This window comes from Pseudopodoces humilis, chromosome 7, assembly GCF_049639895.1.
Source record: "Pseudopodoces humilis isolate 2021_Gansu_Grassland_sample_001 chromosome 7, ASM4963989v1, whole genome shotgun sequence".
Classification (NCBI taxonomy): Eukaryota; Metazoa; Chordata; class Aves; order Passeriformes; family Paridae; genus Pseudopodoces; species Pseudopodoces humilis.
The window spans coordinates 41,401,958-41,428,298 of NC_142206.1; the positions used below are offsets into that span (position 1 = coordinate 41,401,958).

At 38.3% G+C, this 26,341-nt stretch overlaps 1 protein-coding gene across 1 annotated transcript in view; it reads right to left on the bottom strand.

Moving 5' to 3' along the window:
* Positions 1–26,341, bottom strand: part of SPTLC2 (serine palmitoyltransferase long chain base subunit 2) — a 72,029-nt gene that overhangs the window by 15,270 nt on the left and 30,418 nt on the right. The window contains exon 9 of the mRNA XM_005520226.3: positions 25,833–25,959. Within this exon, the coding sequence (XP_005520283.2) occupies positions 25,833–25,959 (127 nt within the window). The remainder of the gene's footprint in view (positions 1–25,832; positions 25,960–26,341) is intronic.

Below are 26,341 nucleotides of genomic sequence, written 5' to 3' on the forward strand. Positions count from 1 at the left end.
CTGTCTCTTCTCAAGGCTGAACAGTCCCAGCTTCCTCAGCCTTTCCTTGTGAGAGAGATGCTCCAGACCCTTGATCATCTTTGCTGCCCTCCCCTGGACCTGCTCCAGGAGCTCCATGTCTCTCTTGGACTGAGGAGCCCAGAACTGGACACAGCACTCCAGCTGTGGCCTCACTAGGGCTGAGCAGAGGGGCAGGATCACCTCCTTTGACTTGCTGGCCATGCTCTTCCTAATGCACCCCAGGACACTACTGGCCTTCTTGGCCACAAGGCAGGGCACACTGCTGGCTCACAGACAGCTTGTTGTCCACCAGCACCCCCTTGTCCTTCTCCACCAGAGCCGCTTCTCAGCAGGTCAGTCCTAATGGAAAGCAGCATCCATACAGGGTGAAATGAGATCAAAGCAGCAGATCTCAACCTGCTTTTTCATAAATAATGCTGAAAGGCATTTTATAACCTAAACATTAATGTTTACTGACTGTTGTGTGGAATAAAAAGAGTTTGTGTAAAGGGTAGGTTCTGTAGCATCCACCATTGTTCCCAAACTCCATTACTGACCTATAACCCAATTTTACAGAAATCACAGACCATGTAAGCTTACTACAATTTTTAGCAGACATGTATGCAATTAAATGTCTTCCATCACAGAAAACAAACAAAACAAACAGAAGGAAATCACAATCCACTTCAATGGCACAGAGAACAATGTGATGCCATTGTGTCCTGTTTCCTCAAACAGACGATGGCTACATACAACCTACACTGCAAGGATATGGACCAGTATCTAATACTCTATGGTTGCTTTTCTGAGAGCACTAGCATCAATGACAGAGAAGATAAAGCACTATTTCATTAACATGGATAGTGCTTTTTCTCCATATATCTTGCTATCAGTGGGCCAAACAAGATACAATTTCTACTTCAAAAAGCCTGTATTTTCAGATGTTGGGAAGTGCTTAAATCAAAGTAAACTGGTAAGGAAAACTTGGTTACATATACCATTCTCAAAGTTTGTTTCTTCAAGTCAGAGTGATGCTATTATACAATCAAGCTTGTAAATTTTTCCACATTAAAACCCCCTTGTTTTCGCAAAGGCTTATACTTTCATTCTGTTTATTATTCCTACATTTCCATCTTTTGGTTGGCTGTTTCAGTTAAAGACATAATTCAGCATATTCTGTTTTGGAAACAAGCATTTTTCAAATCTCAACCAGGAATTCAATATTCTTCTGCTGATTTAACAGATTCTCCACTAAGCTTTCAGAAGCTAAGTTGCTTCCCAAGGGCTTATGAAGATCTTTTGCAATGTTAACATAATAAGTCAAGTTGTTTTCTGGACATTATACTTGTAAATACCTCAACATTAAAAAAACCAACACAACAGCCAATGCCCTTTTTTTTTTTGAGAAGGCATAAAAGCATTACTATGCTTTAATTGCCATAAACATGTTTTTCATAGAAGATATAGAAAACTCTCCTCTTGAAGGCTTCTCCTGAAAAGCACAAGTCAAGCATGACTTCTAGTAATATTGCATGATGAAAAAAAATAGCAAAATATTTTTGGATTTGCCATCTAGCAGAAAGGGCAAGCACAATTTATGAATATCTGATGGGAAGCAAGGGTCAGATTAGAAACAGAGTAGTACCTATTAGGGGCTACAGTGAGTACTTAAAACCAGAGAAAGTAGAGCAAGATTTTAAACCAAAAAAGAACACTAAACAAAATTCCATTTCAACACTGATTAAATGCCAAAACTTTTACCTTTTAAGGAAAAGTTGCACTAAGAGACAGGGAGAGCACAACGTTGTTAAAAATGCTGTAATGGATGCTTAAAGACCAAGCACGTGTTGATTTCAAGCCGATTTTAAGACACTTGTAACATCATCTGTCAGAAAGCAGACTCATGACATGAACTCACACCCCAAGGCAGAAAGAGGGATCAACAGTGATTCACCTGCACAACCCATCCAAAGGCATCCCTCACACACAGAGCAAGGGAGAGCTGACCTCCTACAGCAGCCTACTCTGTCAGCCTAAAAGAAGTGATTTACAACAGCTCATAAACAAGATGAGGTATAAAGCAAAGTTTTGCTGGTTTCTTCTGAGAGGTCACTCTATAAAAGTAATAAATAAAATTTTATTATACAGTACCTACAGATTTCTTATCTTTCAGAATACTTTTCCTATTTTATTGTTTAAGTTCCAGCTACAAGGTGACTCCACATTTCGGTCTGCTTCCTCCAAGTTTGCTTATGTGAACACCGCATCACTGCCAATATATCCAGTAAGAATTTTACATCCTGCCCTTCAGATGCTCTCTGCAGATTTTCATTACAGATCTTCAGAAAATTATCATATACAATTATACAATGTAATTTGAGACTGCACAGAGATAATATTAAAATGTACGGATGAGAATACTAGATACTCCCAGTTTTACATTAGAAAGAACAACCTCACATCAGCAAATACCAAGAGAACCTCCAAGCACAAAGAGAAACCTAAAGAAAGTAATGAGAATAATTCTTTAACTCTATTATATTACTGTTAAATTGTTCAAACAATAGTATGCAGCAAGCTAGTCCAAAGACAGAATCAACTTACTGGGTTTTATTGTAGGGCTGACAGGGAATCCGGGTTTAACGCAAATTTGGGAATGGGAAGAGTTTTTGGGCTGTGTATCTCAGGCCCCAGGTCACCAAAACGGCCAGGTACCTTCCACTAGAGGCCAGTGCTGCACCCTTGAGTCCCCAGCGGCAGTACCTGCTCACAGCCTGTGCTCCCCACAAAAGGGCTGCAACACAACATAGGAAGGCTGTGCTGAATTCGCCCAGGAGACGCTAACGGGACAGCTGAGACAAGTTATTTATTCTTCTGACATACTTGCATGCTTCCCGAGTTCACCACTCAGGAAAGAAACTACAAATAACGTGGGGGGAGAAGACTGATTTAAGAGTCAGCGCACTTGAAAACATGGATGAGGAAATCAATAGATGGCTGCAAGCTCGTGCTCCTTGGCCATACGGCAGCAGCAGAAACAATGATTTATTTTAGGAGAAGCAGTGAAGGGCTTGGCTCATGACCATTCTGAGTTAACCCCATAACTGTGGCTTTTAACAACACTGTATGCAGGGGATTTGCCTGGATTATGTGGGGACTCAGTATGGAGCCACTGTAGAGGTGATGGTAAAAATCTCCTTTCAAGGAGAAAGGAAAACAGCTAAACATGATTTTAAAAACTGGCAACAGTAAAGCCAAAGAGAATAAGAAACAGAAAAAGGAGAAAAGAAAAATTATGGCTGATATTCTTGGCAGTAAAATGTCTCAGGGAAACAAAATTTATGCTAATATTAAGTATTGGTCATTGCATTTGCTATCAAACTAAACAGTTCCAGTGGAGTCTAACAGCATGCCAAAAAACAGCTGGGTGCATGTATTGTGTATTCACTGAGTTTATATATACTGGTGAGATTGAAGCCTTTGGTATATTCCAGAGCTCAGAGGAGTATTTTTATATTTGCACTTTCTGATTTTGTTTGCAACTACCAGCTGCATTTAGAGAACTCCAAGGCAGCCTGCTCTCCCCTTGAACTTCATCATAAAAAGATGCAGCTCTCACCAAGAAGTCATGTTGTTTGATGTGACTGGAAAGATGCAATCTGTTAGAATCACAGAACAGTTTGAGTTGGAAGGGACCTTAAAGGTCATCTAGTTTCAACACTGCTGCCATATGCAAGGACACCTAATACTAGACCAGGCTGCTCAGAGCCCCATCCAGCCTGGCCTGGAATGGTTCCAGGATGGGGCATCCACCACTTCTCTGGGGAACCTGAGCCTGTGTTCTACCACCCTTGCAAAAAACAATCTTCCTTATATCTCCTCTGAATTTACCTTCTGTTAGTTTAAGAACATTGCCTCCTGTCCTACAGCAATAGGTCCTACCAAAATGTTTGTCCCCATCTTTCACATAAGCTCCCTTGAACTACAGAAAGACACACATTGCCAGAGGATCCTACTAATTGTTCAAAATAGCACGTTTCACAGTTTATTATTTTATTAATTAAATATCTGTGTTGGTGACCATGAAAGAACTTGAAAGATCTGGCTGCACACGCACTTCAAATATGAAAGTAGTAGCATTGTCATGTCAAAGAGTTTCTGCAGTATGGGGACACAGAGACATTACAAAATGACACTGTAATAAGATCAGCTAAAATGGGTGCTCCTTTGTACACAGCCATGATAGCATTATAATTATTTGATTAGTCATCTTTTGCCTCAAACAGCAGGCTTCATTAAGTGAGCAGAAAGACTTTGAAATAAGATACATGTGCTAAAGAGACCAGCATGAATAAACATTAAGGAGTTAGTAAAGGCAGTATTAAAACCAATTGATTTAAACTGAGCCAATGTTTATCAAACTACAGGAGTCAGCTTTTCTTCAGCAAAAATACTTTTTATAAGATCCTGAAAATTCTGGCTTTAAACAGAAAGAGATTAAACCAAGAGAATTCTACTGATCCTACAGAAAAAAAGACAGGTTAACAGTTCATCCTGCCTCAAATCTGGCAAACCTTGGCTCCTAAAACAGTCATACACAAAACATTTAGTAACAGCTGCAAATGCAAAAAATGAGTAAATTCCATTTCAAATGTTGATAGCTGAAACTTAGAAATTATTAATCCATAGTCATAGTTATACTTCTTGATACAAAGTTATACTTCTTGATAACCCAATTCTTTATCTTGTGTACATGGAGGTTTCATCTTCTGGGTGCACACACATCATTAGTAATCAACTTCTATACTTTTTGCCTTCGTAGTTGGCACAGTTGTATAGCAGCCTACATCTTCCCCCACGTGACTGAGACAAGGCTAAAGTTCAGCCTTACATGTGCCCTTTACAGTCCCTTAAACTACAGAATTCAGTAACCTACTAAGGACTCAGAGGAAGGTTATTATGCATGAAAATAACATACCAAGTGTTAAGAAAGGTAGATCCAAAAATCAGGATAGAAGATTCCAATCAGTCGCTATCATTACAATTAGCCAACAGTTAGATCCAAGACTTTAAAACATATATGAAGAGGGCTACTTTATCAAATGTAGCATCATTATCATATACTGTACCAGTGGCAGGGATTCTGACGAAGCCATGACTGAAATATAAGGTTAGTGGACCTGCAGGTGTCTGAAAGACATTTGTAAGTCATTTTGGGCTATGCTAGATTATTTTAGCAGAGCATGCTTCTGCTACTAGAGAGGACTTCTGTAATCAATCCTAATAGTTCATGGAGTGACTGCAGCCACTGATAAACTGAAGCCTTTAACAAGACTTGATTGCTCTGTTATTGGAAGTTTCAGTCCTGAAGTACAAAAACAGACTGAAAATTCAAGAAGATTTGGATCAAAGTCAACCATTAGGAGGAAAATAAAAAAAAACCCTAAAAGCTGTCAGTCATTCCTTTGCAGCAAGATCACCAAAATAATAATCCTCAGAGAACAGAAGAGAAACTGACTGTGACTGTGACCCTTATGAGGTATACAAGTATAGCAGGAATGAAAAATGGAATTTGCCTTAGAGAAGTTTTTTACTGAAGGAAACAGTATTGGACTGCTTTGGTACTTCAGGACTACAGCGTGAATGAATGAAGAAAATAGCATTTCAAAGACATAAGTGGCCAAGGAGATGCAAGAAACCTATCTAAACAATGGGTAAATTTGAAAAACAGTAATCAAACAGCTACTCCAGAACTTGTAACAGCTTGAACATGGCACAAAACAGCTTACTTAGCAAGGTAAGAATGTCCTCTTGGGTCTTGCCTGCTTACTAATTAGCATATCCTTTGTAAGTGTGACAGTGCTCTACACATGGGCATTGTTCAACTCCAGATGGACATTCCAAATGCTTTGATGATCTCCAGATGTGATTCTGCTCAACCAGATCTGAGACTATGTAATGTATCTAGGGTCTGTCCAAGAAATGAGATGCTAGAATTATCCTCAACTGGCCAGGTCTAGTAGGATGGGCTGACATGTTGTACTGGCTTGTCAAAGACCATCAGAAGGAATCTCATCAGAGGACAAGTCAGATCTCTGACCATAGGCTGAAACTGGCCAAAAGCAAACAAACATAAATCACCTATAAAGCATCAGGAAATGATATCCTTACAAGTGTTAATACAATGAGGTCATTTTAGGATGCATCTTGCACAGACAATGACTCTGGAAACATCTGCTCTGCACCTTTCCTATGGCCCTGAAAAAAGCTTTGGTGGAATGTAAAAGAAGTTCCACAGATTTATTATTCTCTGTGCAAAAATATAAAATGTCCTAAGTGATGAAAAGAGCTGTTACTGACATGGAAGGTACCACTTTTCACAAATTCTTTAGCTTGGAATAAATGTCTTGATATCAGTCAGTCCAACCTGCCTGCTCAAGCACCATCACCTAGAATAGGTTGCCCAGAACTGAGTCTAGTTGGGGTTTTGACAGTCTCCACAGATGGAGACTCTACAACCTCCATGAGCAGTGTTTTCCAATGCTTGAGCATCCTCTTAGTTTGAGTTTTCAGAAACTCTTTCCCTCTTTGGTAAATCCTAAAATTATCAAAGACTTACAATTTACTAGGTGCAGAAAACATTACACACATTAATTAATACACACTACAATTACTTACATTTAGTTCTACCTCGTACTTTAAGCTGTCTTCCACAATAGAGGATAAAATTTCAAGTCTGTTGGTTTGAGAGACTAATAATAATGTGCACTTTGTAACTTTTGCTCATCCACAAACTGTGCATATTAGATATGAGGCATTAGCCTAAACAGCTTGAAGCTGCTGAGGCATTTTGCCCACAAAAGGTGAAGGTCTAAGCTGCCAAACCCCAGAATAATACACATCTGCTTCTTATGTACCCTGGCAGCCAAAAGATAAGTCAAACTTGCCAGGGCACTTTGCTCATGATACATCGAATTCTTGACCAAATTTTAGTAACAACTCAAGTTGGCTTCAGAGTTATTTTAACCTGTGGCCAATCCCCACATCCATGTCCAAACTGCCTAGCCACAGAAATAACAAGCATAGCAATGCCAGGTTCAAAGTGTTTCCTCTTTACATCTAAATCTAAGATAAATGTTATTCATGCCACATTGTGCAAATATAACTGCAAGGATCTAACTCCAAAAGCAGCAGTAGTAGGAAAGGAAGAACAAGTAATGAGTGGTATTACTGCTACCTCAGCCCAAATAAAAAAGACTGAAATGCTTTGCAGAGTTAGTTGATGACACTTTCCTCTGCAGCAATTAGCCTCACAAAAGATACTAGAAGAACTTGTCAAGAATAAGCTTCATCATAGTGTGCTGTGATTATGTTTTTAAAACAAATAAAAACAACAAATGGAAGACATTTTTAAACCCTAAACAGAAATGTGTAGCAAGAGAATTTAAAATTGTGTTCTGAAATAAAGCCTGGAAGTAGGTACCAGCCAACATTCTCAACAAATCAGACACTATAGGAAGTCACAAGCAGTATGTTTTACAAGCAAACACTTAAACCTGCTTACAGCTCTAATTCAGACATTATGAGAATGAAAACTGCCTCTACCAGCAAGATTCCTGCAGACATTTCTGTTTAATAATCACCACTGGCTCAAATGTTTGTTTTAGGCTGGGCATAAGAGCTGAGCATGAATGTATCATATCATTAAATGGTGTAATAAAATTAAACAGGTTAGAAGAAGAAATAATACTTTGGCTAGGACAACAAGAAAAAGTAGCAGCTGCCAGGAGAGCATATTCACTAGCAAACTACCTAACAGCACTCTGAACTTTCACTTATAGATGTAAACTGACTACTTGGCAAGCTTTCAGAAAAAGAAGCTACCTCCCTGAAGCTACAGCAACAAACAAATTTAAGTACAACCAATTCTTGAAGAAAAACCCTTTAATAATCTGCACTGTTCATACTGCTAGGTGAGAACTACACTAAGTGTAAAACTAACAGTAGTAAAGTAAAATAAATGGTGCCAATTACACCTGAAATACTCAAGATTTCCATCATCATTTTTTCAAGCTCTCCCTCAGAAGATTAGTGGAATTTACCTTGCAGCAAGAATTAGCTCCTAAAAAACCCTATACACCATCTTGCTTTCTGAAATTTTCCTTTAGCGATATATCTAAAAAACCCCAAAAACTTAAGTGACTCATTGGGGGTTAAACCATGACACCAAACACAGGGAAGTGTGTAATTTATAAAAAATATCTTTATTTCTTATTTTCTGCCATCTGGACATAAAGCTTTTACGTCACCCATTGCTGCCAGAAAGCTGCAGGCTTGCCAGGGCTATGTAATTTATCACAACCAGATGGTGTGCTGTCAATAAAGGAGGGGCCACTATCATTTCAGGGCAGCATAATTACCTTTCCTTTGAACCAAGGACAATGTTTTCAATAAAAACCCAAAGCTGTTTAATGCAACTTCCAGTCTGTCAAGACTCCCACTGTGCAGCTCCAGGATTCATTAAACTCACAGAAGTGAAGGAGACCATTTGTTAAAAGCATAGCATGAGTGTCTCAGAGGACACTGATGACACACAATTAAAAAAAAACCAAACCCAAATAGTAAAGACATTTTGAAGTTTCTTTAAAAATGTTTTGCATAGAGTTTTTTCATCACAAATTTTACAGCAAAAGTAGCTGTATTACATTAGAATGCCACCTCTGTCCTAGACCTCTTAGGTAAACTATGGAAGACATCCATTGCTCTGCTATGCACCTCTTCTGCTTTGCATTTTTGCATCTCAAAAGTTGTAGTAGTGACATTTATTTTGGGAGGAAAAGTTGTAAAGCACAGAGAATTGAAATTAACTAGCAAGCAATGCTAGAGAACAGAAAGCTGTGTCTTACACACCAAAACACTACTAGGTTGATACTCCTCTGACAGCTGGAAACACATGGCAATCATACTGGAGTAATTCAGAGGACTGGACCTTGCAGGATAATTAAAAAAGTTACAATAAACCAAACTGTACCTTCACTTTGAGCAATGCAAGAAACTGGATGAATTTCACTACATACTAAATTTCCCCTTGAGTTTCAAACCCCGCCAAATAAAAAGCAGTAATTATTTGAACACTCAAAGCATTTTCTGAGCCTACTTCCACGCCAAAAACCAGCTTTCAACTTGTCCTTCTTTCAACAGTACATATTTAATGAAGTGGTTAAGAAACACATCCTTTTTTCATAACACCAGAACATTTTGTTCACCTCAAAAAAGTAGAATAACTGTCCAGCTTGGGAAATTAAACATGAGCTGGAAGCTCAAGTGTGACCATTTCCAGGAATTACATCTAATATAATACAACAGAAATATTCCTGCAGTTTCAGTTCCACAGTGGTAACAAATGTATTAAAAGATAAGTTAGTTCAGTTTACTTTTGATTGAGCCTCTCTCTAGCTAAGATCAAATCAGTAAGTTCTTCTCTTCATGTAACAGTTGTCTAAAGGACGCTATTATAGATTCTATTATATTTTACATGTGATTTACAACCGCAGAAGAAAAATACACTGAGACAAAACATGATAGGAAACAAAAAAAAATCCCAAACCACCACAACAATGGAACAGCCTTTAAGACTTTGCAAAAATCTCAGCTGATAAATTTCTGCTCATCACCTCCAGAAGCTGCAGTAAATAGCTGATGACTTACCATCCAGAAGACCACAACTCATTAAAAAAGGGAAGAATATAAAGCATGATCCTTTGGTTCTCCCAAGAAGCATAAATCTGTGCATCAACAAAAAGTTTCACAGAGAAAGAATAAGATGTCTTCTCAATCTGAATGAGCTGGGGTAGCTCTTACCTTAGGACACCAGTTCAACCAGAACTTAAACTATCACTGGAAAAAATCTCTGTTACTCACTCTTGATAAGCACATGCAGTAGGGGCATAACACTGGAGACAGCAACTGATAAACTTCCACAGACACACAGATACTGATCTATTTTTACTAACACTTAAAACTGTTCTCAGATTTTAAGCATTTCTTGCACCTATGCAGTAGCCTAAAAGGAGATTTTGCAGGCTTTTCCAAAGCCCAGACACAGGTGCGCAGCACGTCACACTCAGTGTGCAGACTCACACAAGACAAAGCTCAAAGCCCTTTCCAAGCTGGATGCTTTTGCTTGTTTTTCAACACACGACAACAAGTCTCACCTTGGTAACAAAACATTTTTACTGTTCTTGTTTTGTACAATACCATTATCTCCAACTCTGCTGTATTACACAAAGAGTATACTACAAAATCATCTTTGAGATTCCCCTGACAGCTATAAAGCATTAATGTTGCCACTACTACTAAATCAATGTTAACTAAAAAGTAGAGCAAACAGAAACCAGTCAATCCCCAATCAAGCTAAAAGCAACTGAAGGCATTCATCTTTACATGAAGAAAATACATTCAGAACCACCAATATCAACTGATTCACTTGGAAAAATAAAGCCAAAGAACACAGGCTACACCACAGCACAGATGATCAGCTGCTATTTATGTCAGCACTCACACCAAGGTAGAACCAGACTGCAGCATGTTCAGAATCTTCCTCTTGATCAATCTCCTGCTACAGTAAGTGACTGAAGAAATTATATCACCTTCTAATTAACACCATATTAAAATAATGGAATAATAGTGGAAAACTCTAAGGACAAACATGTCTGAACAGTTTTTATGTAGGTTTTATTATGACTCTTCCTTCTAGTTTGCAATTTAGATTTCCTAATTAATCCGAATTTTCTAGAGCCAGGAACAGAATTAACCAATTTTGTTAACTGAAACACCTTAGTCCCTCCTGACACACAGAATGAACTGATGAACTAGCATCTGCACTGAGATGTAATTAAATGAAACAGGGGGACACCCCCCCAGAAAAACCCACAACTAACAGAAAACCACAAGGCACCAATGATCAATTTTGCTGAACTTTGTGTGAGCTCTGATGAAGTGAATTTCAGTACAGTTCTGGGGAACACAGATTTTTCAAGGCTCCACTGGTATGCAACATCATGGCTTGCATAATGACTAGTGTTTTTAAAAATACCAGATATTTTCAGCATTCTGATAAAAATACAGCCAATAGAATACACCAACTATTTCAATGGATGAACTTTCAAATCTCTCTTAAAATATTGCTCCACAACAGGAACAACATGCAACTCTTTGGTACATCCAAAAGACAGAATTATTTGTAATTTAATATGGAAACATTTCAGCTGTCTTAATACCAGGATAATTCCTACTCAAGTCTGGCATTTGAGACATGCTACATATTTGTCACTGAAGTGTGTGAAGTTTTGTGCTGTTATATGAGATTCATCAGTTGATGCCATGGCTATGGCTATGTACCTCCTCCCACACATTCAGGTTGCTGAAGAGACCAGCTCTCCAAAACTGGAGCTTTTTCATCAGACCATTTATTTGTTCTATAAGGTACATCCAGCACTCAGGAATTTACAAGTAAAGGGACACCAACAGCCTAATCTGGCTGTAATTCATGTGTTTACATTTGTCAACTTTTAAAAGGGATCGGAAGAACCACAGAGCCTGCAGCAGCAACCTTCAAGAGGTTTAACACTTGAGCTGCAGTGCTTTTCACCCTGATTTTAAAAACTGCCCATTCCCTTTGTATAGATAAGAAAATGACACACAACAGGGATAGGGAGTCATTACCCTCTCAGACTCCCTGTGTGATAATCAGAGGACATGATCTGCTGACCTCAAGCAGTCTTTGAAGTCTGCACAAACATTACCTAAAGAAGAGGGAAGGACTATTCAGCAGGACATACATACATACATCCCCCCAGGCCTGCCTCTCCAAAAGCTCTGCTGGAGTAGTGGTTCTCTCCAAACCTGAAAACACCTGGGACTCTCAGAAAACTTGTGGCTACAGAGAATGTTCAAAGACTGCTGTGAAACAGACTTTGTGTATCACTGTTTCATTTAAGCCTAACATGCAAAAACTGTCATGCAGCCAGCATCGATTTCTTTTCTTTAGGTATGAATTACCAATAAATTAGCATCAGGGGAAAAACAAAACAAACCAATCACAACAAATCCAATCCCCTCCAAAAATGGGCCCAAAATACAAAATAAATCCGATTTGCGTTTATGCAGGCTTTTATCTTATGCAAGACAGTGTGCAAAGTAAAATGGAATTGTTCCCATTATTTAGCTTCAGCAGTCCCTTGATTTTAAAGATACAGAAATTATAAAATAGTAGATCCACATCGTATAAATTATCTGCAGTTATCCACGTAAAAGAACCATGTCCTCAAACATAATGCCAACCTGCAATTAATTGCAATAACTCATTTTCAAGAGATGGAAAGTCATAATACCAATTCTTGCCCCTTCTCTTCACTCAAAATGCACTTTGAGTTACAGAAACCTACTTTTTTTAACACTTAGGAAAACCTTAAAAGACTGCTAGCTGCTGGTACCATTGGATTCCTTAACAACTGTTAGAATCACGTGTATCTGGTAATTTGCGTTTAATTTCTTTCCCCCAGTACTAACTCAATGGTGTACCAGACACTGCAGAAATAGCAACTGTCTCTAACGTTCACACAACACAGAACAAAAGGTCCCATCCTCTCCTTTTGTGTTTAGTGTGACTTTTCATAGGAAATCCACCTAGACAGAAGTCTTTGATGAAGAATGGATCTTGTCCAAGGCAACAACAACAAACAAAACCAAACCAAAACACTGCCTCCTGTCAGAAGGCTGCCAGAAACACACAAGCCCTTTCCACTTAAAGGAGAATTCAAGATAATGCCTGGTTGACTAAGTCAATAAAATTATCCATGAACTCTATTTTACCATTAACAAATAAAAGAACAAGAAAGCAATAGCATGTGCCTGTGTATCTAAAAATTAGTAAGACTGGCTGAACACGGTATTATTTCACATGCAAAGAATTGCACAGGAACAACAGTTACAGTTCATGGTCACATTGCACTCATCTCCTCTGATATGTTTCAAGCCCTGCTGCAGTGAGGGACTAGGCTCATGAGACCCAGAAGGGTTCCCTAACTCCAGCTCCACATCTACCCCTGTATTTTTTCACACAGAACTTTTCCAGAGGCCAAATTTCTACTGAAAGCAGTTTAAGTTCTCTCTAGAGTTATCACAGCAAATACATTAGCCATACAAAGAAAGTCTACTGTGACAGAAAGTGAGAACAAAAGCACACTACCAGCCAACTTCACTCTGACACTAGCTGAGGGATCCGCGGAAGAATAGCAGCATTGACTGCAAGAGCTTTCCCCCCTACCCCCCTAGACAATCCAGAGAGCAATTTCTGAAAAGTAATTCACAATTGCTCCTCTGGTTTGTTTATACCTTGCTCACTGTATCTGGTTGCATTATCGTCACGACTAAAATTCCTTGCATCCTAACAATTATGATTTACAGTCATTGAACTTATAAAGCATTGGTTCAGATCAACAGGTTATTTTAAAGAATGTGATCAGGGCTATCCCTCCAGAATGAAGAAATTAAATTTGTGCTGCCTGGGTAAATGTATTATCTAACTGTACATATTAATCACTGGGAGGATTTGTGGGATTGTATTAACACTACTTACATATTAGCTCATACAGATTTTGTATTATCACAAATGCAGTCATCATAATAGCACTCATAGTCATTAAAAAGGCAGCTGTACATATCCTGTTTGACAGCTATTCTTGTGTCTTGATGAGAAGAAAAAAAAAAGTGTGCTCATCAGGCCGTTCTTCTGAACTAGTTGTGGCATAAACTCCATCATAAAACCAGAACCATGAAAAAAATTACCTTTATATAGTTTCAATGAAACTTACTGTGCCAAGGTAATTGAATTGTTGAAAAAAGCAAGCATTTAAAACCTTCTGTTTTCTTTTTTTATGGTACCATGGGCAGTGAAATTCAAAAAGCACATCTTTGCTCTTAAAAATCTCAAGAGAAAGCATCAGTGAAGAAGAGACAGAACAAAAAAAAGACTTGAACCTTTGTACAGTACAAATAGGTTGGCAGGCCTTCATGGCAGATTGAAGACACAGAGAGCAGAAACATCAGGAACACATACAAACACCACATTTCTTTAGAAGCTCAGGAATGTGCAAGCTTTGACAAAGCATATTATATTAAGGATGTTTATAATCTACTTCCATGGAGACAGTTCAGTAGCTTTACAACATAGCAACAAAGGGCGTGAACTATATTTTCCATCTGTTTCATGCAGACTCTTCTTTTACAGTGGAAGTCAGTATCAAAGCTAACTGTTCCTTGGGATTTTAAAAAGCAACACAAAGGGGTAAAGAAATCTTTTCCCATGCAGTACAAGAGAAGATGAAGGATATGAATGGCTATTAAATATATATATATATATTAAAAAATATATGTGATGAAGACCTCTTGTTTCATCAGGAAGTGGTACACATAATGTAGCAGTCACCTAGTTTCAGCTAATATTACTGTGTTTATTAATTGTAAAATATCATACAGATATAAAAAAAACCTTACAGAACCAGACAGATTATCACTTCCAGGTGAACACGTGTGATAAGAACAGTAAAGCAGCCCCTTTTCACATTTTAAGAGAGTTATAATCAAAAATGGAAAAATATGGTCAGTATGAAACATGAAATCAGCTTTAAGTCAAGCATGAGGAGAATGAAAAAGACAGCACTGTAAGTACTTCCAGAGGAAAACAAAAATACTAGCCATCCATCCAATACTTCCTTCCATCTCCAAAGTTCATTTACAGTGGTAGCATAAAATTTCTTCTGAATCTATCCACATTAGAACAGATAAAACAAATAACAAAAAGCATCTCTTGTACTCCTGTATTATTAGCACAAGTTTTGCCATTCTGCCACTGTTAGGCTGGAGCTCACTCTATGTTATATGGCATAGCTGTTCTCTACACGCAGACCACAGGAAATAGTGCAGAAAACTGTATTTCTTTTCCAAGAACACAAAAAAGCTGCAGTGCACACCAGCTTTTCCAAGAAAAAGCACAGTGCTTAAGTTTAATAGGTGTGATCTATACAGACAACACTTTAAAAGAAAAGGCACTTGAACCACTCCACAGTACATTACTACTTTATAGAAAAACAAATGTGTATGGAATATACGTGGCCCTTGTGGCCCCATGTTAGACTACCCTCAAATCTAAAGGGAAGTCATTCAACATTTATACCCTGTGTTAGGAAAAATCCTGCTATGAAAAATATCCCCCAAGTCCCTCATATGAGCCTTCAATCCCACTGAATACATCAAACCCAAAACTTGAGGTATTTTATGAAAACCACCACACAGATCCAAGACCATGACTGAGCAGCAGTAGTGTCTCCCACCATTCCAATAAATGCCATTACAACAGAACTATCAAAACCCCTAGATCCTGCACATCTACTTCCCAGAACACAGTCTAATTCCCCTTGTTTACAAGGTATCTACAGAGCTTCCATGAAGACAACGTTATGCAAATCCTCCACTTCATGATGAATTTTCAAAAGAACTAATCCCTAGAAAAGAGTAACACTTGTAGCAGATGGTTTTTTTTTTATCTATATAACACTTTCCAAAGGTTTCCCCTGGTACTAAAATTTCCAAGTTAATTAAGTACCAAATTCTAGGGACTCAACCAGAATATAAGGGCACATATCCAGAATCAACAGGCTACAAGCTACTAATGCCTTCTTCCTAACGGAGAAAATCCCACCAAAAAAACCCCAACCAACCAAAAAAACCCCCAAATCCACACCAAAGCAAAAAACCATACCCCAAGACCAAACCAAAAAACACCAACAAAAAACCAAAGAAAAAATTCACAAAAAATAAAAAACACACAAAAACAAAACAAACTAAACAATAAACAAAACTAACAAAAAACCCCAACAAAACAAAATTCCAAAAAGGCCGAAGAAAACCACAAAAAAAAAATCAACAAAACAACCCACCTCAACAAAACCAACCAAAAAACCCCAAAATGGCCATGTAGCCTTCTACTCCAAACTATTCTCACTTCCCTCAAAATATAATGAAGAAAGGTACAGGTATGAAGTACTACAAAAATGAAAAGTACTAAAATCCAATAAAAATAACTGTATAAAACATAGGTTATATCCAAAGCTATAGGGCTAGAAAAGATGAAGAGTCTGACAACCATACCCAATGTCACTGAATGACCTGGGTTAACAGGAAACACCTCCAAAAACCAAACGTGGAAAAGAAGAATTAGCTCTGTTGTGTTCAGAAAAAAAGCAGAACAATTTTCCACTAAAATTCTCAAACACAAGAATAGTCTTCAGGGAAATGTAGCGAAGTGTAGTCTGTGCAGTTTTATGGAAAAGCTATTATTTATTAACAGTAGTAATGTTTACTTTGTCAGTATATTTATCCTGCCATTAGGCACATCTTTAAGAAGTTCACCATAGAATCCATACACTGGACAAGATAGCCAAGTACTCAGCTTTAGAGCAGTAATTCAGTAGCTCTTCTGACTGAGGTTTATTACACTAGCTTCCCTATGGAACTCTTGTTCACTGGTCATAAAAATTATATTTTTTTGTTCTCCTGCATTGTTTTTTGAATTTTACATCAAACCAGTATAAAAGCACAAGGTTTTACAACATCCATAGGTCTTAATCTATTCTTCTAAAACTCAAAGCCAGTTCAGCTAAATAGAGGGATTTGTATGTCACATAAATCACAGGCAATAAGGTAGACTAAGAAACAGTGCAAATTAACTGCAGATGACTAGCAACAGTCTTCTCCCTCATTCCCTGCAGCTGCATTAGCCACATACCGAAGTGTTGCTCTTATATTTAAAATCAAATAGGAATGCTCCAAGTGCAAGAAACAGTATTCAGCAAAAGTCAGCTGACTGGTCACGCTCCATGTCAACACCTTAAAAGCTTCTAACAGCATTGCTGCTAAAGCAGCTGGACTACTGCTCAAGTTCTAGCATAGCAAGGCTTGTCATTCACTGAAAAAGACACACAGCCAGCTATAAAGTGTCCGCCTTTGGTTAGAAATAGCCAGCTTTGGTTAGAAATATTCAGCTTCATCTAGAAAGCAACAAATAGAGCTAGGGCATCCATTCTCTTACCTGGATAGCGAGGTACCCCTGAGGGGGTACCACCTGAGGGATGGGATGTGTTTGACTACCGTACTCTTTGGCAAACTCCTCTGGGGGGTGGCAGCCATAAACACTGAAGTACCATCTTCTGGCCCAACTGAACAGAAGCCAGCTCTATAAAGAAATGATGCCAAGAGTGCGATGAAACAGACTCCATGAGTTCGAGATAATAATGAGATCCTACACAGCCCAGTAACAGATACTGTAAGACACTATGAAGACACTATGAAAAGGATTTATCTCTGCATTAGTCTGAAAATCCAGAATAGCAGTCTGGCAGTCAGACTACCTTCTACTATGTCTCTTCATAGGAGAATCCTTTAAGGGCTAAAGAAACTGAACAGAATAATCCTGAATAGCTAATTTTCATCAGTGGTACTAAATGGGACTATATGGAATGGAGCACATTAAGTTCTGAAGTTATTTCTGTCCTTCAACAGGACTTTGATATACCTCCCAGTATAACACTGCTACAGATTTCACCTAACACGAGGCACAATGGGAGAGACAGGATGCTGCAAGTGTGTATGTGCTCTTTACTAATGTGTCCTCAAATGAAGAACTTTCACTCTGAATGAGTTGGTTTGGTTTATTTGTTTTTTTTTTCAATAAGAAGCTTTTGTAAGAAGTCATTGAGAAGGCAACAGCTGAGTCTTTCACAGAACACATCTTCATACATCTTTTGTGAAGACTTTGATTCATTAAATAAGAGATCCTTAAGAACATTTCAAGTTTCTCCTTTGACATCAAAGATGCTTCTAGCCAAGTCCAGCTTATGATAAAACTATAGTCTGCAAATTTCCCACCAAGTCAGAGTTGCTCACATCTGCCTGTATATCTGCTATAGTAGCCGTACTTGTCCTTCTGCAGTGTGCTCTCAGATTAACCCTAAAACTCTACAATAATTTGAACAGCAAGGGTGTTGAGCTTTCCCATGTTAGTAAGTTGTATTTGGCAAGAAGCTTCTGGTATCCTGCCACCTGGAACTGCAGTGAGGTGGAAGAGCAGGCTTTGTGCCTGAAAAGGCCCAGGCCCTGGGGACCTTGTCTCTCCTTTGACATTTACAGACTCATTTTTCCTGAACAGCTCTGTTTTCCAAGGATCCTGGAAAGATCAAAGCTGTGCATATAAAACCCACAATTGGCTTGATGCTGCCATGTCCTGAACAAAAAGAAAATTTTCAGGAATACAGCTATGATCCTAGAAAATACAAGCTATTTTTCAGATTGGAGGTGCTAAACACAGTTACTCTATAAGAGTGACACATCTGTTTGCACAGAGTACTTAGTTCTAGAGATTCTAGTTGCAGGACAAATGAGTTCTCCACCGCCCATGTAGAGCCTGAGTTTGCCAACACACTTATATGATACAATATTAAGCTGACCAGCTGGAAGCCATACTTGGAAGTCTTAAAAAGCTTCAGAAATATTTTACTGGCGCCTTTTTTCTTCTTTTTATTGCAATACCAGTGTCCATGGACAAACAGTTAAGAAATCTTAGGAGCTGCTAGCCAACATGAACTTGAGAAGCATGCATACTCTGTAACACATTTTCCCCCATGTAGGCAGTATCATAACCACAACTTTTCCACTATGCAATAATTAGGCAATAACCTGAGCATTAACAGAAGCTAACAGAAGCTTACTTGTGGCAGAAAGCAGCCCTACAGGTTGCTTTATCCTGTCCTTTATCCTTCAAGTCAATTTGTCTTGAACGAAACCCCAATACCGAAATTGAGAATCCGCTCAATCTCATTTAAAGTAATCTCAAATCTCTTCTCTGGCCACATGCTCTTAAAACACATTAATTGGCATGCAGGTTTTTCAGACAGCTTTTTCCTTTTAACATTAAATCTCTACTATTTAAGAAAGTCTATTAATTCTGAAACATTAGCAAACATCTGCACTCTAGCAGGACAAAAGTACACATTGCAGATTGTCAAGATTGTCTGTGTTTGGGAATTTGTGGTAGGTCAACTGCATTGATGTGAAATGGCATGAGTTGACCTTGTGCCAAACATATTTTCCATCAGAACCTACTAATGTGGGCATGGACAGTAGCTCAGCTGGCCTGCAAGTCCCACACAGCCTAACACAGCCCACAGAAAGGGTTTCATTACTGACTATTGCCTGTTTCCAAAGAAGACAGAAACAATTATACTACATAAGTCTTCACAGAAGTCTCTATACTGCAGACTCTAGTGTGGTAGTACTATTATTTTTTCTGTGTAGGTGATAGGAGGTAGTGCTTGTGTGGATCATTCAGGTATTTTCGAAAAACTCTGCTCTAGTAAATCATGTACCACATCAGGAGCCACAAACTGTTTCACACTAACCCAGAGAAAGACAGAAAGCACATCACCTCGTAAATGTAAGGTAAAATGTTTTACCTTAATGTTGCTGATTTAGAAGCATTTTAGTTGCAATGTTGCTAACAATATATACTATATTTACTAGTATATATATATACACTAGTAACCTGCTACCAGTATTTTCTCCTTTTCCTGTAGGAGCAGCACACCAGAATTCTGTAGAAACCTGGCACCTCACATGCTACTGAGAGTAAAAAGTGAGACACACATTTTAAATTAAATGAAGTACAAGAAATGAAGAAAAATTAAATTACTTCAACAAAGCAACATTTCTAGTTGTATTTCTGCTATGACAGATCAGTGTTTAGTCTATGAAGACAAAGGATGACAGCTCCTACCTTAACAGAAATAGCAAGAACCAGAATGTTACAAGAACAAAACAGGTGTACGCTTATAAAGGTTTATAAGCTCTATACAAACTCTATAACTTTGAATAAAGTCCAAAAGAAGAGGCACTGAAGAATTCTCACATTTCAATGTACAACACAAAGGGTACAACTCTGCTAATGTCTGTAAACACTTTTCAAAGCATCAAAGGCTGAAAGATTTCTCCTGCCCAGCCCAAGTTAAAGCAGTCTTTCTGGAAGCTTGCCATGCTCTGTGGGAGGGAGGTAGAGGTGCAGCAACAAGCTGAATTTAAAAGATCCTCAGCTGGAAGTACAAATACAGAGAATGATGTTTAAAACTGTTAGACCCCTGGAGAGAAGCAGGAAACTCTCTTTATGACCCCCAGAGTATTTGTTTTTCCAATAGCTTCCCAGCTCAGCTTGAGATTCTCAAGGGCAGCAACCAAAAAAAAAAAAAAAAATTCACTTTGCTCAAATTAGTTTTGACTGTTCCTCAGGTTCCCAAGGTGATAATTTAACACCTCATTAACAAGTGCATTATTGGAGGAAATTCAAATGAACCGATTTTAATGATAATTGAATGTTTTCAGCCTCAGCTTGCAGAAGGACTATTTCCCGACTGGAGTACAACAGCAGTCACTGCTTCCATTTGAGGATTGACTGCTGGCAATGAATGGCAAAGTACAGACTCCATTTATAAATATACCATAAGCTACTTAAAATTCAATTCCAGGTGCTGAAACATGGGCTATTCCTTCGTTTACTGCTTATGTTTGTACTTGCATATAATGGTTTGTCTTTGGAAAGAAAAATGTAATGTTACAAAATGTCCAATTTCAAGAAACCTACTGATTAGGCAGATGATTGAACTGCTGAAGTCCTATCTTCACTTGAGGGCCTAATTAACTTAATGGAAGCTAAAATACTAATTGCAGTCTTTTTCCCTCCAGAATTTAAGCAGACCATCTAAGCTTAGTTTGGTTTGTTTTTTTTTTCCCCAGCATGCTTCTCCTTGGGTATATTAACAATATAACAATGGTCCTGAATTCTGAACAGCTCAGTTATGCTCAATTCTCTGCCAAGGCAGCCGTACCTTCTTATTACTTCTGGTTATAATTGGTTTAACTGCCTTCTCTGATTTAACTTACTCAATATTGTTGCACAGCAATGGCAAGAGTAGAATTTTTATTAATTTTTTAAAAATATTTTCACTGATGAGATGGAATCAATTAATGACTCTTCACAACCGAGGTACTGAGACAAATACCAATCTGACTGTGCTGCTAACTGACTGACCAGCCTTCAAAGAGCAGTTATTTGTTTCTGATGGTTTAGCAGCTGGGATGGGCAATGCAACTGCTACCTCCACTGATCTATGTTGGATAACAACCGTTCATTTCCATACAGTGCTCAAGACAACGTTCAGTCAAAATTTAAGAGCCATCTTTGGCAAAGTCTATCCACAACTTATTCTATATGTGTTGTGTATGGCGCTGTGATTAGGTGGGGAATATTTCCCTCCTAAAACTCACACAGAAGTCAGTCAAACTTGTTACAAATGTCAAGAGGTATAATTACTATTACTGAGTTAAGGTCTGTGGAAAGAAATAGCTCACCTCTTTTACAAGCCATTAGTACTGCCAGCTTTAGTTGAAACTTAAAATACACCTGGATTTAAGGCTCATCTTCAGTTTTCAATACACAGAAGAGCAAACTAAGTTTCACCTTCGAAGGTGGTTAACCAGTCCCTTGGCTGGTTTCACTTTGCGCGTTTTGATTTGCCTGCATCTCACTTGGGTTACTTATGATTTTTTTCCACTTGCCCCCAGCAGCGTTATCAGGGCAACAAACAGGCTGGGTCCTGAACAGCTAAAATGCTCACAGAACTCCAGTTGTACAGGATGCATCACTGGCTCTTATGTATACAACAGAAAGGAGCCAGCTGGATTCCCCAGTCCTAGAGAGATTGTAGCAGCAAAAGATCCAGCTTTCAACTCAAACCAAATCATTGATGCTGAAAAATTTACCAAGACAGGTCAAGTACTTAACATCATAAATCACAACAATGTCTCATTTACCATGACAAGAACCAAGCTGTCTCATTTTCCCTACAGTCAATTTAAATATCAGCAAGAATCAAGTGGCTCTATGCTACAGCTTTCCAGAACTCCATTCCATGAACCAATTTTTCATCTTTATGTATACTATGACCCTGAAAGTCTGCTTATTGTGTCTTTTTATTATCGTTGTTTAAAAAGCTCCTTTATCTACAAAACTATCTGACATTCATTCATTTTGTGGCTGAACAGAGCAAGAACATTCACCAAACTGCTGACAAGCATCTGCAACACTTTCTCCAAATACAAGTTTTCAACTATTGAGACTTTGAAATGGAAAACAGTTCCAAAGTTTGTCTTTGCAGAAAGAAGACTTCACCTCTCCTGCTTACCTCGCTCTACTATATATTAAAGCCAAATGTGATGATATACAAAATACTCATGTACCTTGTAATCTGAATTCTCTGAAGAAAGTCTGTATGCTCAATGTATTCAACACTCTTGAGGATGACTGTTCCTTTGAAGAAATTCTCAAAGGGACCGCAGATCAAGTATGTTTTGTTTAAGACCCCATGATGGTCTTCCAGCCAATTACTGTACAAGACAAGCAATGCAAGGTAAAATAGGACAGACAGAGCATTGATCTGATAATGTAGAGGAGCTGCAGTGCTGGAATTACTGGAAGCACCACTACCAAGAACCCGTAAGGTGGCTCTGCCATTACTTTAGCTCTTGGCATAGTTTTTGCAGTCTGGATAAAGGAACAAGTAATATATTCATATATAATTATACTGCTGTAACTGTCTTCAGGGTGATTGAAGCCTGCTAGTCATTTATACGCATACACCTTACAAAGAATTAACAGATTAATTTGAATAGACAGAAGAAAACTACTGTGGCAACTAAGGCAGCACATTTGCACCTAAGCATGTTTTGCATTCTCTGTAGAGAAGCTTTTAATAGCATCTGTATGTACTTTGTCTGTGCTGCCTCCTACCAATATCCTATTTAGTCACTGACAACTTGCTGGAAAAATCTGAAAGGAGACATTATTTTTTTTTTAGTTATGTAAAGTTTTGGTAATTACAGCACCTTATATTGTAAGTTTAAAGTCTTCAGATGCTTCTTTAGGTTTAGAAATAACCTGAACAATTAACATATTCTTGCAAAATGATATATACAAACCCCTTCATCTTCAAAAACTACTTGGGTCCTATTACTTATTCCTCAGCTACAGACTATCCCAATCTGACATGACAATTTCCACGAAGATTAGATGCCATGAAGGACAGCAGGTTTTACAAATAGCATGTGGTAAAAAGAAGCAGGCAGACAAAGAAGCCGCAAAGGCTCTTTTCAAGAAAGCATTCTTGAAGCTATTAAAAGATTTAGCTGTGGTCCAAAACATGAGGTTGGGAGCTAGCCATCTACTGTTCTGATTCCGGCTCCAGCTCCTATGCTGTTGTAAAACCATTTCCCTATCTCACTTTCCTTTACCAATTTGTTTGGCTTGACTAACTTAAAAGCAATGAAATCTTTGTAGTACATGGTCAGTTCAGAGGTGCTTACCAGTGACCCAGTTTAACACTATTTCTCCACTTGTCTTTCACAGTTAACAACTATTACCAGCACCCATGTATTTCTTATTTATTCAAACCAACAGCAGGCAGTGGTCCTCCAGACCTCCAGAGCCCCACTTGTAATTTCACAGAATCCGAACAGAAGTTTTTCAGTCAAAGCCCTTAAACAAAGAAAAAAATTTTGTCATGCTATCACTAATCAGCTCCTTAGCTCACCCAATTGAACTTTTGCCAACTTTGTCCACAGAAAATGTCTACAAAGTAATATTATTTATAAAGTCTTAAGGCAATCTAAAAAATGCATGCATGGGAAAATGCACGCTGCAGAAAATAAATAGAAAAGCACTTTCATGCAGAAATCATCCTATGAGATGCTTATTTTAACTCAAAGTTGACTTAGATGCTTAAAAAGCCAGTAACACTTTCATGAGACCTGTAGCTGAGAAATCATTTGAGATCTGACAACAGGGTTCTGGCTACCCAGCTGTTATATCCATCACTTATGAAAAGCGCTAAAGCTTATAAAGAAAGTGGACATACAGAGACTTCTTGGAAACGAGACACCTATCAAACACCAAAACCACTAACTTTCTCGTGAAAATGCCTAGGAATTCTGGTACTTCTTGGCACCGAATCAGCAGGATATAGCTCAACATGCATTTTAAGCAACATGAGAACAAAAACAATCTTTTGAGTTTATTTTTTTTGCCATATTTGTTCCTAATCTGGTTTGTCTTTCAGCTCAAATAAATCTTGCTGGCATAATGGCAAGAGAACAGTGTGGAATGGAAGTTACTTCCATTCTCCTGGCTTGAACAAATACCACACTGTAGCCGCTAGAAAGAGACAAAAATGCCTGAGTTTAAATACTGCAAACAGAAATCAGTTACACATTCCTTGCTTCCAAATTCATTAAGCAAAACAGATACTGGAAGAAACCCAAAACAAGCAATGCCTAAGTAGATCACAGATTGTTGGCAAATCATCAGCTATAAAAACCTCAAACAATTACTTCCAAGACTACAGCAAGACAGCTTTTTGTGTAGTGTGAAGCTTGCTTAATACCTGTACTGGAGAGCAGGGAGTCAACTCCTGGCTCTTGGTACAGGTCTCTCACATGGACCACTCGGAAGCACTCAAAGCTAGCAGAGACACAGGCTGTTGCCCAGCTGTACTTGCCTCACTCATGATGTCTCTGCAGAGGAACGAACACCAACTGCTGGCATTTAACTCTGTTCTCAGATAATATAAGCAAACCAAATGAAAACTGCTATAACAGAAAAATTCTCAAGTAATTTCTCCAGTGAGCTTTTCCACTGTAAGTTATCCAACAGGTTGGTTGGTCAGATGACACATGTTCAAAAGCCAGTTTTTCCAGCATACACCACCACCACCACCTCGTGGCCAGATGCCTCAAGCTCCGAGAATTCAATATATACTGCAGTTAGAATTCTGAGAGCCTCCAAACTAAATGCTACCAACAGATCCTTAACAAACTATATCAGCATCCTGTGTGAGCTGCTCACAACTTTTCAATTACATGTGAAGAGGGAAAAGTAACCTACATGCAAAATGCACCATTTCAGTTTCAAGGCAGCTTAAAGAGCTATTTACTTCATGCTGTAACTGAAGGAAGCTGCTACCCATAGGCAAATGAGACAGAAGAATCTGTCATTATGACTTTGAATGCCCAGATAGTATAAATTTCCCTTTTTACTTCTATAATGAAACAGGAAAACTAAGACAATAAAGACAAATATGCTGAATTTCTTCTCCTAGTCCATTAAAGTTCACTGATTTTGAAAAATGCCTCCGGCTCCCCAAGATAAAAGGGATTTCAGAAACATTTCCATGTTTACTTTAACTGAGATGCAAATATCGAATTATAATAGAGATGAAAACTGAAAGCACTGTCCCTGCAATAAACCAGGACACAACTGTAAAAGATACAACAGCAAAATATTCTGAAAGCAATGTTTAAAGTGAGGCAAATAACAAAGGACAGACAATGCAAAAAAAAGCAGGTGCCTAGAATAGCTTGACAAAGAACAAAAATCAGTACAAGAAAATAAAGTGTCTTAGACATGACTAAGATGACTTACCTCTAGCTGAAAACTTTTTATGCTGTTATTAGGCTGATCTGCCAAGCAGAATTGTAAACTGGTTTACTGACCCAGAAATTCCAACCATAGAATTACTAATAATTATCAAAGTGTCCACTGAATGTGTTATCTATCAAAGCGATGGAGGCTCTTTTTGGCTTCCCCTTGCTACATGCTTACTGCTAGAAAGACTCACCAACAGTTGTACCATCTTCACCCATAATGCACTTCACAGAGGTGATGATTTGCTCCACAACAGGAGGTGACATTGATGTTGCATACGCAGCACTGTGAGAGTATGTCCTGAGGTAATCAATCAGTTCCTAGCAAAACACAAGAGGCATCAGACATAGCCTTCCCAGCACTCAGAGAAATGCTTCTGTCACATCTTTAATCACAATAAAACAGGGCACCACAAAAAACCTCTTTCAGAATGCCCCATAAGAGAACAGGTATCTCAAGGAATAATTTTACACTACAAGAAACAGCAGGGACATGACAACCCATAATAATGTCACAGGGCAAGAATGTGTGTTGATCAGAGACAAATGTCTATGACAGACTTGTTTAGCTAACACCATCAGCAGTAGATTGCAACAAGGCTTTGCATTATGTTGCATTACTTGAGCTGTGCCCAGGGTGAGTTTCACAAATGGTCATTATAACAGTGTGAATATAAAAAAAATGAAATAGTGGGGAGCAGGA